At 61.5% G+C, this 12,148-nt stretch overlaps 2 protein-coding genes and 1 long non-coding RNA gene across 9 annotated transcripts in view; 2 read left to right on the plus strand and 1 right to left on the minus strand.

Moving 5' to 3' along the window:
* Positions 1-804: 804 nt before the first annotated feature.
* ARID5A (AT-rich interaction domain 5A) lies at positions 805-6,566 on the plus strand. 3 transcript variants are annotated; one of them, XM_074559019.1, is made up of 7 exons: positions 805-1,037; positions 2,650-2,748; positions 4,223-4,418; positions 4,541-4,593; positions 4,849-4,946; positions 5,042-5,177; positions 5,282-6,566. In XM_074559019.1, exons 2-7 carry the CDS (start codon positions 2,686-2,688, stop codon positions 6,449-6,451), a joined length of 1,716 nt encoding a protein of 571 aa, XP_074415120.1. In that variant the 5' UTR covers positions 805-1,037; positions 2,650-2,685; the 3' UTR covers positions 6,452-6,566. The 3 variants fall into 3 exon arrangements, with proteins under 3 accessions (XP_074415120.1, XP_074415119.1, XP_074415118.1); XM_074559018.1 differs by lacking the exon at positions 805-1,037 and adding an exon at positions 2,193-2,327; XM_074559017.1 differs by lacking the exon at positions 805-1,037 and adding an exon at positions 2,268-2,420.
* Positions 6,567-10,599: 4,033 nt separating this feature from the next.
* Positions 10,600-12,148, minus strand: part of KANSL3 (KAT8 regulatory NSL complex subunit 3) — a 32,217-nt gene continuing 30,668 nt past the window's right edge. For all 5 annotated transcript variants that reach the window (XM_074559011.1, XM_074559014.1, XM_074559012.1 and 2 more), the window contains 2 exons: positions 11,843-11,967; positions 10,600-10,736 (listed from right to left, as the gene is read on the minus strand). In XM_074559011.1, the coding sequence (XP_074415112.1) occupies positions 10,734-10,736; positions 11,843-11,967 (128 nt within the window). In that variant the 3' untranslated portion in view covers positions 10,600-10,733. The remainder of the gene's footprint in view (positions 10,737-11,842; positions 11,968-12,148) is intronic.
* On the plus strand, positions 11,322-12,073 carry LOC141731871 (uncharacterized). Its single transcript, XR_012583784.1, has 2 exons — positions 11,322-11,473; positions 11,654-12,073. It is a non-coding gene; the product is annotated as an uncharacterized LOC141731871 (long non-coding RNA).

The raw sequence follows: 12,148 nt of genomic DNA on the forward strand, positions 1-12,148 counted from the left end.
CTGAAACCCGAGCTGTTCCTAAAATCCCTTTATTTATCCCTGAAACCCGATCTATTCCTAAAAATCCCGTTTATTCCTGAAACCCGAGCTGTTCCTAAAAGTCTCGTTTATTCCTGAAACCCGATCTATTCCTAAAAATCCCGTTTATCCCTGAAACCCGAGCTGTTCCTAAAAATCCCGTTTATTCCTGAAACCTGTTCCTAAAATCCCTTTATTTATCCCTGAAATCCCTTCCATCCCAGCGCCGATAGAAGTCGGAAGGCTGGACCGGGAGCGAGGGGAAACTGAGGCAGGGCCCCCTTCCCTTCCCTTCCCTTCCCTTCCCTTCCCTTCCCTTCCCTTCCCTTCCCTTCCCTTCCCTTCCCTTCCCTTCCCTTCCCTTCCCTTCCCTTCCCTTCCCTTCCCTTCCCGGACACCCCAACCCGGACAAAAGCCGGGACTAAAACCCCGAGCGGGGCTTTCGCTGCTTTATTTCCCCCATTCTCGGGTTTTTCACCCGTCCCCCGGGTTTATCCCGGGTTCGGGGGGTTCGGCGGCTCCTTCACCCCCTCCCCAGCCGGGACGGAGCCGCTCCCGCCTTCCCCCGCTGCTGCTTTCGCGGCTTTTTGGCCCAAAATGAGTCACCGGGGGATTTTTCTGCTTTTTCTCTCATTTTGCGGGACTCCCGAAGCTGGGGGGGATTCTCGGGGGGCTGAGCCCGGTTTGTTACGGTCGGGACGGGGATTGGCGATGCCGGGACAAGGGACAGGGGCATCATCCCGGGGACCCTCGGGAAGGGAGCGGGACCGCGATCGCGGCGCGTCCCGCCCCGTCCCCGCCCTCAGGGCGGCTCCTCCGCGCTCCGGGGCCGGGAAACTCCGGCCCAGTCATTCGGGGCGCGGGGGGAGAAGCCCCAAAAGCGCGTCCGTTCCGGTAAGGAAAGAGTCAATGGCCGCGGCTCGCACACGCCACTTCCCCGAGCGGGGCTGACTCATCCCGGGCTCGGTCCCGCTCCGCGACACCCGCGCTCCGCTCCGGCCGCCCCGGAGCCTCCGCCGGTGAGTCCGGGGCTCGCGGGGGGCTGGGGGGGTCCCGGGCATCGCCCCGAGCCGCGCGTCCCCCGGGATAGCGAGCACCGAGCGGCACCGGCCGGAGCCCCGCGGTACCGAGCGGCGCACCGGGAGCCCCGAGCGCGGGGGGGTCCCGGAGCCGCGGCCGCCCCCCGGGGGTCCCCGGGCCCTGCGCAGCCCCCCGGGATGGCGGGGGGGGCTCGGCCGGAGCGGCGGCGCGGGATGGGGAAGGGAGCGGAGCGGGGATGACTTCAGCCCATTACTCAGCCGCCGTCACGGCCTGGCAGCGCTCCCGCGCTATTCCGGGCCGTGACGCTCCCGCCCCGCCGCTTTGGGCCTAAACCGGCGGGGTTGGGGTGATTCGGGGGAGGAGCGGCCCCGGGGATGAGGAGCGCGGCGGGAGCCGGGAGGAGTTCGGGAAGCGCCGCCGCCGAAGCGCCCGGAATGAATGCTGCGATAATGATTGTTGTTATCTCATTAAGGGTGTAATTAGAGCCCGGCGCCGCCCCCAGCCCGGTACCGGCGGCTCGGGGGTTACGGGGGTTGTTGGCACCGGCGGGGCTCGCTCAGCCCCGAACCGGCCGCGTTTCGCCCCAAAAGCCGCCGCGGTTTCCTGCGCTCGGAGCGGCGCCGGGAAACGAGAAAATCGCGTCAGCGGTGCCGGGAACGGAACCGGGGCGGCGGGGGCGGGACACGGGGGGGACACCGGCACCTGATAAACACAGATGTGTGTGGGACACCGGCACCTGATAAACACCTGGGGGGGTGTGGCACCGGTAACTGCGCACACAGGGGTGGGACACGGGTACCTGTACACAGAGGGGAGTGTGTGTATGTGTGTGTGTGTGTGTGTGTGTGGGACACCTGGACCTGATAAACCCCTGTGTGTGTGTGACACCGGTGTGTGTGGCACCTACACCCGCTGCACACCTGGACCTGCACACACTCACACACACTCACACACACTCACACACGTGCCCACCTGCACACGGGCACACGCCCCTGGCCGTGCCCACCTGCCCACACCTGGCGCCTCTGGGTGTGTAAACGCACCTGGGCACCCGCGCGTGCCCCGCCCTCTCCTGTGCCCAGGTGCGCTCACCCACAGCCGTGCCGCGCTGCCGCTGCAGGACTACAACTCCCGGCGTGCCCCTCGCGGGGGGCGGGGACAGGCAGCGCGGCCGCCCAATAGGAGAAGGGGCGTGTTGGCTCCGGCCAATGGGCAGCGAAGGGGGCGCGGCGGCCCCGCCCCTCGGTCACGTGGCGCGGGCGCGGCCGGTGAACGCGAGCGGGACCGGGGGCACCGGAGGGGCTCGGGTGGGACCGGGGGGCACCGGGACCCCCTCGGGACCCGCCCCGCTCCCTCCCCAGGTTGGCATCGCCGCTTTTCGCCGTTTTCCCGGGATTTTTCCTCAAAACCACGGGGGGGGATTTGGGGGCGGCGAGCCCGGAACGGGGGGCGCAGGGGGGAGGCACAGACGGAGCAGCCTCGGGCCGGTTCCGGTGCCCGAGGGGCAGCCCCAAATCCCCCCGACTGCCCCGTCGTTTTAGGGGAGCAGCAGCAATTTGGGGTCTCACCCTCCCCGTTTTTCCCCTCCAGGTCCCGTCCCGAACCCACAGGCAGCGATTTCCCCCCATGGAGAAGAACCAAGAGGCGCAAGGAGCCCCCCGGGACCCCCCCAGCCCCGCCCAGCCCGCCGTGAGTGCGCCCCGCGGGTCTTTGGGGGGCTGAACGCCCCAAAATTCGGGGGAGGGCGGGAGGAACGCGAGCAGCGCTTTGGCCGCCGGTGGAAGCGAGGATGAGGCGGAGAAATGGGAAATTCCCAGCTTTGGGTGGGGGGCGAGGGGGGCGATGCCCCCAAAAATGGGATTTTTGGGGGGAGAACTGAGCGGTCCCATAGGAACGGGATCGTTTTTGTAAATATTTTTTATCCTCGTGAGGAAAAGGGGTTTGGGTTTTGTGGCGCTGGAGCTTTTCCCTCCCCCCAACAGCTTTTTATGTCACACACACACAAAAAAAAAAAACAAACCCAAAAAAGAAAAGAAAAGAAAAAAAAAAGAAAGCTTTGAACTCTTTGAGCCGTTAAAATCCGGTGTCTGTCACAAGCCGTGAAATGAATAGAAAGAACTAAAAAAAAAAAAAAAAGAAAGAAAAAAAAAGACTGAAAAAAAAAATAGAAAAGGACGCACTTGGGAGCCGAGCAGCTTCTTTGCCCAAAAATAGCAACAAGTTTTATAACTCCGGAAAATGTAGAACAAACAAACGAGGAACATTTTTAGCTGAGAAAGGCGGCGGCGGCGCGGGGGGGCCGAATTTCGGAATTTCTGCCCGTCTGTTTTCCTGGAAGCCGCTCCGCGTGTTCTCACCCGCATCCAGCGCTTTGACCAACTTGGCCGCGGGCCCGGGGCTGCCGGGGAACGGGAACGGAGCTGCGGGAACGGGAACGGAGCTGCGGGAACGGGAACGGGGCTGCGGGAACGGGAATGGGGCTGCGGGAACGGAGCTGCGGGAACGGGGCTGCGGGAACGGGAACGGGGCTGCGGGGAACGGGAACGGGGCTGCGGGAACGGGAACGGGGCTGCGGGAACGGGGCTGCGGGAACGGGAACGGGGCTGCGGGAACGGGGCTGCGGGAACGGGAACGGGGCTGCGGGAACGGGAACGGAGCTGCGGGAACGGGAACGGGGCTGCGGGAACGGAGCTGCGGGAACGGGAACGGAGCTACGGGAACGGGGCTGCGGGAACGGGGCTGCGGGAACGGGAACGGGGCTACGGGAACGGGAACGGGGCTGTGGGAACGGGAACGGGGCTGCGGGAACGGGAACGGGGCTGCGGGAACGGGAACGGGGCTGCGGGAACGGGGCTGCGGGGAGGGGAACGGGGCTGCGGGGACGGGAATGGGGCTGCGGGAACGGAGCTGCGGGAACGGGAACGGAGCTACGGGAACGGGGCTGCGGGAACGGGAACGGGGCTACGGGAACGGGAACGGGGCTGCGGGAACGGAGCTTCGGGGACGGGTCCGGGGCTCCCCGGGGCTGCGGGAAACGGGTCGAGAAGTGCGGGGAACGGGAACGGAGCTCCCCAAACGGTACCGGGGAACGGCCCCGGAGCTCTCCCGGCTGCGGGGGGAACGGGGCCGCAGCTCCCCCGAAACTCAGCCCCGTGTCCCGCAGGACGCGCCGGGGGCCGGGGATGGCGCCGAGAGGGACAAGGCGGTGGGAGAAGGTGGGGACAAGGACAAGGACAAGGAGGAGAAGGACGAGGACAAGGAGAAGGAGGAGGAGGAGGCTTTCCTCGTCAGCCTCTACAAGTTCATGAAGGAGCGGCACACGCCCATCGAGAGGATCCCGCACCTCGGCTTCAAGCAGAGTACGGCCCCACCCGGGGACGGGGACAGGGACAGGGACAGGGGGGTGGCCGTGCTCGGGCCCCGCGTCCTCCTGACCCTCAGCATCTCCCCTTGATTGATTCTCCCCTTGATTGATTCCCAGTTAACCTCTGGAAGATCTACAAGGCCGTGGAAAAGCTGGGAGCCTACGAGCTGGTGAGTGGTGGCCGTGGAGCCAGGGTGTCCCCAGGGTGTCCCCAGGGTGTCCCCTGGGTGTCCCTTGGGCATCTTGGTGTCCCCAGGGTGTCCCCAGGGTGTCCCCTGGGTGTCCCCAGGGTGTCTCCAGGACATCAGGGCAGGACACCAGGATGTCCCTTGGGCACCAGGATGTCCCCAGAGTGCCCGGATGTCCCTGAGATGCCGGGGCTCACTCTGTCCGTCTGTCCGTCTGTCCGTCTGTCCGTCTGTCAGGTGACGGGCCGCCGGCTCTGGAAGAACGTCTACGACGAGCTCGGGGGCAGCCCCGGCAGCACCAGCGCTGCCACCTGCACCCGCCGCCACTACGAGAGGTGGGGCCGGGGCCGGGGCCGGGCCGGGGCTCTGTCGTGCCTCAGTTTCCCCCGGCCCGGCGCGGCGCTCACCGCGCTCCCCGCTCGCTCCGCAGGCTCGTCCTTCCCTACGTGCGGCACCTCAAGGGCGAGGAGGACAAACCGCTGCCCCCCAGCAAACCCCGGCGCCAGTACAAGGTCTCCAAGGACGACAAGAGCAAGAGGGCGCGGAAGGAGAAGGGCCGCGAGCAGGTGCGGAACCCGCCCGGGCCGGGCCGGGCAATGAGAGCGGGGCTCGGAGCCCAGAGCCCGGCCCGGGCCCGGCACCCACGGCCCGACCCCTCCGCTCCTCGCAGGTGGCTCCGGACCAGGCGCGGCCGGAGGTGCTCGCGGAGGAGGCGGCGGAGCGGCCCCGGGGCACAGACGGACGCTCCAGCCCGGCCGTGCCGGCCCCCAGCCCCTCGGGGAGGTGCCCCAGCCCCTGCAGGAGCCACAGCGAGACCTACAAGCGCCTCTTCTCCAGCTTCTACTCCAAAGGGAACCACCCCATCATGTCCCCGCTGGCCAAGAAGAAGCTGCTGGCGCAGGTGAGCAAGGCCGAGTCCTTGCCCTGCCCCAAGCGCCACTGCCCCGAGGGCCGCCGGGCACCGAGCGACAGCGGCCCCGAGCCCCCCGAGCCGCCCGGGCCCGCGCCGGCCGAGCAGGGGAGCGCGGAGCCCTGGGCGGCTCCGGAGCGAGCTCCGAGCGAGGCGGGCCCGGCCCGCAGCGCATCCCCGGCGGGCAGGGACAGCCAGGGCTGCCCGCAGGACGGGGCCCCCGCCGTGTTCACCGGCTACTTCCACGCGTACCGCAGCGAGGGCCCGCAGCCCGCCGGCTGCGCCCCGCTCTGGGGCTACTTCTCCCAGCTCAAGGATTTTCTGGAGCCGCCCTGCGCCCTCCCGGCGCGGCCCGAGGAGCCCGAGCAGCCCGCGGAGCTGCGGAGCGCGGCGGGGCGGCCGTGGCAGGGCCGGGCCGCCGCCGTCCAGGCCTGCTGGGTTCCCCCCGGGGCCGCCCCCGGGCCCGCCGCGCCCCGGGCCGGCCGCGCCGAGGAGGAGGAAGAGGAAGAGGATGAGGATGAAGAGGAGGACGAGGAGCCCTTCGCCTCCCAGGGCCGCGCCGTGTCCCCCTCGGCCCGGGCCAGGCGGAGCCGCTCGCCGGGCGCCCACCGAGCGCTGGCCAAGCCCAAGGCCGTGGTGGCGGCCCCGGCGTTCCCGGACGCTTTCAAGGGAGCCGCGCTGCATTTCCCGGGGGGCGGCTTCGGGAGCGCGCAGGGCGTGCCCGCGGCGCCGGCGCTGTCCGTGAGCCCGCTGGTGATCCCGGCCTTCCCCAGCCCCCTGGTGGTGCCCTCCGAGCTGTGCCGCCCGCTGCCCGCCCGGGCCCGCCCGCCCGCGGCCTACGGCAGCTCGGCCCGGCCCTACCCGGCGGCTCCGTGGCACGGGCAGCGCTCCCCGCACGTCCCGGCCTTCCCGCACCGCGGGCGGCCCTAGCGCCGTGCCGGGGACAATCCGGGCCGGGCCGTTCGCAGGGCCCAGCTCAGAGCTGGGGGTGCCCCGCGGTTCTCTCTGTTTTCTATATATCCACACACAAATTAATAAAAAAAGGGAGCAAAAGCGGTGCTGGAGGTGTCTGTTCCCATCCCTGGCCCCCACAGCCGGGTTTGGGGTTTGGGTCGCTCCGTCAGGGGTGGAAAGGGAACGAAGCCGTGGCAGGGCTGGGGGGATCCTCTCCCTGAGCCCAGAGCTGTGGGCAGGGAAGGAGCAGCTCTCCCACCCCAGCTTTTGCCATCTCTAAATCCGTGAGGATCATCTTTGAAGGCCTGCATGGTAGAAAAACCCACTCTATGATCATCAAAGAGTCTTTTTGTGATTCATCCCATTGGAAGATCAAACCGTGGAACTGTGTTTTCTTCCCCAGCACTGCCCACTGAAAAGGCAAGGTTGGAACAAATCGAGTGCCTGCCTTTTCTGTATCGCGTCTGTGACTTTCTCCAGCTCTTTCTTCGCTTCTTTTGTGAGTGTCCTGGGAGATCCAATGTCTGTGTCTGCTCTCCAAAGATGGAGCAACGCTGGAATGTCGCTGTTTGTGATTCCCAAAACCGGCCTCATCCAGCTGATCTCTCCCAAAAGCTGTTGTAAATCATGCAAATTGCTGATCTCTGTGCTGATTTCCATTCTCTGAGGTTTTATTGTTCTCTCTGAAATCTCCCACCCTAGATACTTCCAAGGTGCAACCACATTGATCTTCCTGAGATCGTGTAACAGCCTCCATTTGCCTGATAGCTTTTTCTTGGTGACAAACACTGGAGAGTTCCAAGGGCTGTCTGTTGGCTTGATGTGTCCCTTCTGCAACTGTTCTTGGACCAGGTTTTTCAAAGCACTCAACTTTTTCCGCTCAAGGGGCCACTGATCCACCCAAACTGGATCGTCTGTTCTCCATGGCAGCTCCAATGTGGCGAGTGCTGCAGTGACCCCCATAAAAATCCACTTTGATCTTGGCGCCCCATTGTGCCAAAAGGTCTCGACCCCAGACTGTGATCGGCTCCTGGATGACAAAAGGATGAATGATCACAGTTTTGTCTCCTGGACCTGTGACAACGATGGAATTCTCACTCTGCAGACACAGAGATGCTCCCCCTATGCCTGAGAGAGAACCCAAGGGCGCGACCAAGCTCCAATTGCATGGCCAAAAGATGTACGATATTCCTGTGACATCTGCCCCTGTGTGGAGCATGCCTCTGATTGCTGTCGTCCTGCTGTCAATCGGCACATGAGTGTGGGTCGATCTCAACCTATGTGCTTCACCCATGTTGTATGTACCTCAACATGTTCCTTCATAGGAAACCCTTCTTTGTCAAACACTGACATGACTTCCCCAATGGCGTGTGGCGGCAGGCGAAAGCTCTCGCAGCCACAGTGTTCTCTGGCACAGTCAATGGCGGACAAAGCGCTCTTACCAGAACCATCAATTCTGTGTTCTTGTCTGTACTCTAGGATAACCAACGAGTCCAAGGATGCTGCATTTGTCTAGTCCAACTATCAAGAAATCTTGTTTTTTGTGTGAATCTCCGCGGATACCCGTTGGTATCTCTGCATGATTTTCGTCTGGGAAGCATGCTAATTTAGCAGCTGCCAATGCACACTGTGCCCCTGGTGGGAGGAGGTCTGGGTCGCTGTGGAATCGGCTGAGGGTTTTGCTGAGGGTTTTGCTGAGGGTTTTGCTGAGAGTTTTGCTTGTCGCTCACTGGCGATTGCCCTGTCTGCTCTTGTGTCACCGCCAGCACTTGTGTCTGACCGCGCTGGCGATTTCCCGGCTCCTTTTCCCGTTTCACGGACACGGTAAAGGATTTCCTTCCACGTCTGTCTGAGAATAGCATTCTTTCACAGAGTGCCTTCCTCTTCCACACCGCGCACAAATTGGCCTTTCCCCTTTCTGCGCTGGTGTATGTGTTTGTGGACAATTCTTTCTCATGTGTCCAAACTCCCCACATTTGTAGCACTGTCCTCCTGGGGGATTGCTCTTCTTCTGCATTGTTGCAAGAACTTTGTTGGTGTTCTCGTTCTGTTGATGAAGTATTTTTTCCAGCATCTGTGAGATTTGCGTTTGGCCCACCTTGATATCTATTTCACAGCTCTGAGAGATACTTTCTCCATCTTTTTTCCCAGAGGAGACTCTGTGTGTCAGTGAGAATCATTGCCACAATGCTTCGGATATCATCTGGCGTAAGGTCATACGTGGTGAATGTCCCTCTTCATAACTGTTTGAAATATTGTGAATCCAGCCCAAAAGTTTGAGCCGCCTTCCCTAAATCTTTGAGTGTTTCGTGACCCATCCTTTCCCATCTTGGATTCTGTCCCTGGGCATCAAACATCACCGGCATTGTCAAATCTCCTGAACCTGGAAATAAATGCTTGTCTTTTGTCAATGCTTTTCTGATGCACTTCCAATCCATCGCCTTCACCGGCTGTTGAAATTCCTCCTCTGGAGACTCCATCGGAATTTGCATGAACAATGGGGTTGTGGAGGTCATCGGTGATTCGTTGGACCTCATTCTTTGCTTTGAGGTTTTTGGCCTTGCTCCTAAATCCGAAAAGGAAACTTGAGGATCCTGTTGATATCTCTTTTTTGCTGTATCTAAAGAATGCAAGAAGTTTTTGCCGCTTTCACTGCTGCCAGCATCCACACCAGAACACCTTCAGATGCTGTGATCCGTATGATGTCTTCTCCTTGTTGCTGTGCTTCATCTCAATTTTCCTCGTCCTCACGAAATCCCGAAGTCGAAGGATAATCCATTTGTTGCGTTGTCATTGTTTTCTTAGATGTACTCTTCTTTTTGTATGTTGTCGGAAAAAATCGCTGCATTGCTGCAGTCTCGCCACGAGACGGCGCTGTGGCTCCCGCACTTCGGTCATCCCCCCACGAGGTGGCGCTGTCACCGGGCCGGACAGCCTTGAGGACGGCACGAACTCGACTGCCCCTCGTTCGGCGAGACCGAGTCTGAATGGTTTTGGATTCAGCTGACAATGGAGCTGGAATACGCGAACGCCTCCCTTGGAGGGAAGCGGCTTGGGCCCCAAGAAGGGCAGGACACACCCTAATTCCTCCATCTTGTCCCTTTGAACCCCCCTGTACTGAGATTCTAAACCCTGTGTTTCACACTATAATTAATCTATCCCTTCACCATTTATCCCCGTGTGATTTTCCCATCCTCATACAGGTGATGTTTCCTGTGCTGGATCAAAGTCCAACCACCAAACACTTCTGGCCACGTTCCAGGACCTCCAAACCCCCCAGGGGTGGTCTCAGTGCCTCTGCACATCAGGAACGCTGTGCTGAGCTCCCACAGCTCTGGGGGAATGGCAGCAATGGCACGGAGCAGCCACGAGTCCTTTGTGCCTCCAGGTCCCTTTCTGCCCTCCAGGTCCTTTGTGCCTCCCAAGTCCTTTTTGCTTCAGGTCCTTTTGGCCTCCAGGTCCCTTTTTTGCCTCTCCAGAATCCTTTTTGCTTTGGGCCCTTTTTGCTTTGGGCCCTTTTTGCTTTGGGCCCTTTTTGCTTTGGGTCCTTTTTGCTTTGGGCCCTTTTTGCTTTGGGTCCTTTTTGCTTTGGGCCCTTTTTGCTTTGGGTCCTTTTTGCTTTGGGCCCTTTTTGCTTTGGGTCCTTTTTGCTTTGGGCCCTTTTTGCTTTGGGCCCTTTTTGCTTTGGGTCCTTTTTGCTTTGGGCCCTTTTTGCTTTGGGTCCTTTTTGCTTTGGGTCCTTTTTCCCTCCAGGTCCTTTTTGCCTCCAGGTCCTTTTTGCCTCCAGGTGATTTTTGCCCCCACCTGAGCCATTCCAGACCAAGCCAAGGCCGGCCAAGCTCAGATTTTGGGGTGTCTGTGCAGGGCCAGGGGCAGCATTGATGATCCCAGTGGATCCCTTGCCACCCAGGAGATTCCAGGATTCTCTGATTATTTCAGAGGAGCTGCCCCAGTGTGGATCCTTCAGCACTCACAAAATCCACCCCCGACAAAAACCATCTCAGTCCAAAAGCACAACAAAATTAAAAAAAGGAATTTTTTAATTAAACAGCAACAAATCCAGAAAAACACCCCCCCCATTCCCACCCTCCAGGAATTCTGGGGGTCCCCACAGCCCCCAGGACAGCGTGGCTGCTGCTGGCCGGCCCCACAAAGCGTCCCCAAGTGTCCCCAGCGTGTCCTGGAGGTGCCAGGCTGGCACAGGGCAGCCTGGGCAGCGCCACAGCCAGGCTGGCACAGCACAGGGGCTCCGTGGTGCTCACTGTGGACAAGGGGACAGGGTCAGTGCCATGGGGACATCCTGGGGACATCCTGGGCTGCAGAGCCCCCACCCTGGGCCTGGCTCAGCCCAGGCAGGGCAACCACAATGCCCAGACTGGCACAGCTCCACTGCCAGGGCACCCAAATCCAGCACCCAGACTGGCACAGCTCCACTGCCAGGGCACCCAGACACCCAGGGCACCTTTAAACCCAAGAAGGGCCCTGGGTGGGATTTAAGGTCCCTTTGAGCCCAAAGGGGCACTGGGTGGGATTTGAGGTCCCTGGGTGGGATTTAGGGTCCCTTTGATCCCCAAAAGCGCCCTGTGGGGGATTTAAGATCCTCTTTCAGCCCCAAATGGGCCCTGGGTGGGATCTGAGGCCCCTTTGATCCCCAAAAGGGCCCTGGGTGGGATCTGAGGTCCCTTTGAGCCCCAAAAGGCACTGGGTGGGATTTAGGGTCCCTTTGATCCCCAAAAGGGCCCTGTGGGGGATTTAAGATCCCCTTTCAGCCCCAAAAGGGCCCTGGGTGGGATTTGAGATCCCTTTAAAGCCAAAAAGGGCACTGGGTGGGATTTGAAGTCCCTGGGTGGGATTTGAGGTCTCTGGTGGGATTTGAGGTCCCTTTCAGTCCCCAGAAGGGCTCTGGGTGGGATTTGAGGTCCCTTTAAAACCAAAAAGGGCACTGGGTGGGATTTAGGGACCCTTTCAGCCCCAAAAGGACCCTGGGTGGGATTTGGGGTCCCTGGGTGGGATCTGAGGTCCCTTTGAGCCCAAAAAGGGCCCTGTGTGGGATTTGGGGTCTCTGGTGGGATTTGAGGTCCCTTTCAGCCCCCAAAAGGGCCCTGGGTGGGATTTGAGGTCCCTTTAAAACCAAAAAGGGCAATGGGTGGGATTTAGGGACCCTTTCAGCCCCAAAAGGACCCTGGGTGGGATTTGAGGTCCCTCTCAGCCCACACCATCCCAGGACTCCACGGGATCAAGGCCAGTCAAACCCCAACACACACAGTGACACAGTGACACAGTGACACAGTGACAGCGCCCTGGCTCCTGTCACCCCCTCCTCACCCCCCACCCCAGGTGAGCAAGGAGAGGCTCCTTCCCCCTTACCTGAGGGCCCTGGGGTTGCTCCTCCAGCTGGGGCTGGGCCGTGGGCAGCGCGGCCTGGCCCAGGGTGCCCACGCGGCCGGGCTGGCCCCGCAGCGTCACCGTGATGGTGGCCGGCGCCTTGAGGCCTGCACAGCACACAGAGACGGCCCTGAGGCACGGCCAGGGTGAGGCACATCCAAACAGGGCTCAGAGGGGCCTCTGGGGCAGCACCAGCCCACAGAGCAGGAGCAGCTTTGGGGAAAAGCTCCAGGAACCACCAGCACCTCCGTGTGGGAATCCACAAAATCAGAGGGTTTGGGAAAGCTG

Source organism: Zonotrichia albicollis, chromosome 26, assembly GCF_047830755.1.
Source record: "Zonotrichia albicollis isolate bZonAlb1 chromosome 26, bZonAlb1.hap1, whole genome shotgun sequence".
NCBI lineage: Eukaryota > Metazoa > Chordata > Aves > Passeriformes > Passerellidae > Zonotrichia > Zonotrichia albicollis.

Bases quoted from the DNA above. Each gene is read 5' to 3' on its own strand.
- ARID5A (XM_074559017.1), top strand. From the start codon at position 2,268: ATGGGCAGCGAAGGGGGCGCGGCGGCCCCGCCCCTCGGTCACGTGGCG. The intron at 4,419-4,540 runs GTACGGCCCCAC...ATTGATTCCCAG, and splicing joins GCACCTCGGCTTCAAGCAGA to TTAACCTCTGGAAGATCTAC. The intron at 5,178-5,281 runs GTGCGGAACCCG...CGCTCCTCGCAG, and splicing joins AGGAGAAGGGCCGCGAGCAG to GTGGCTCCGGACCAGGCGCG.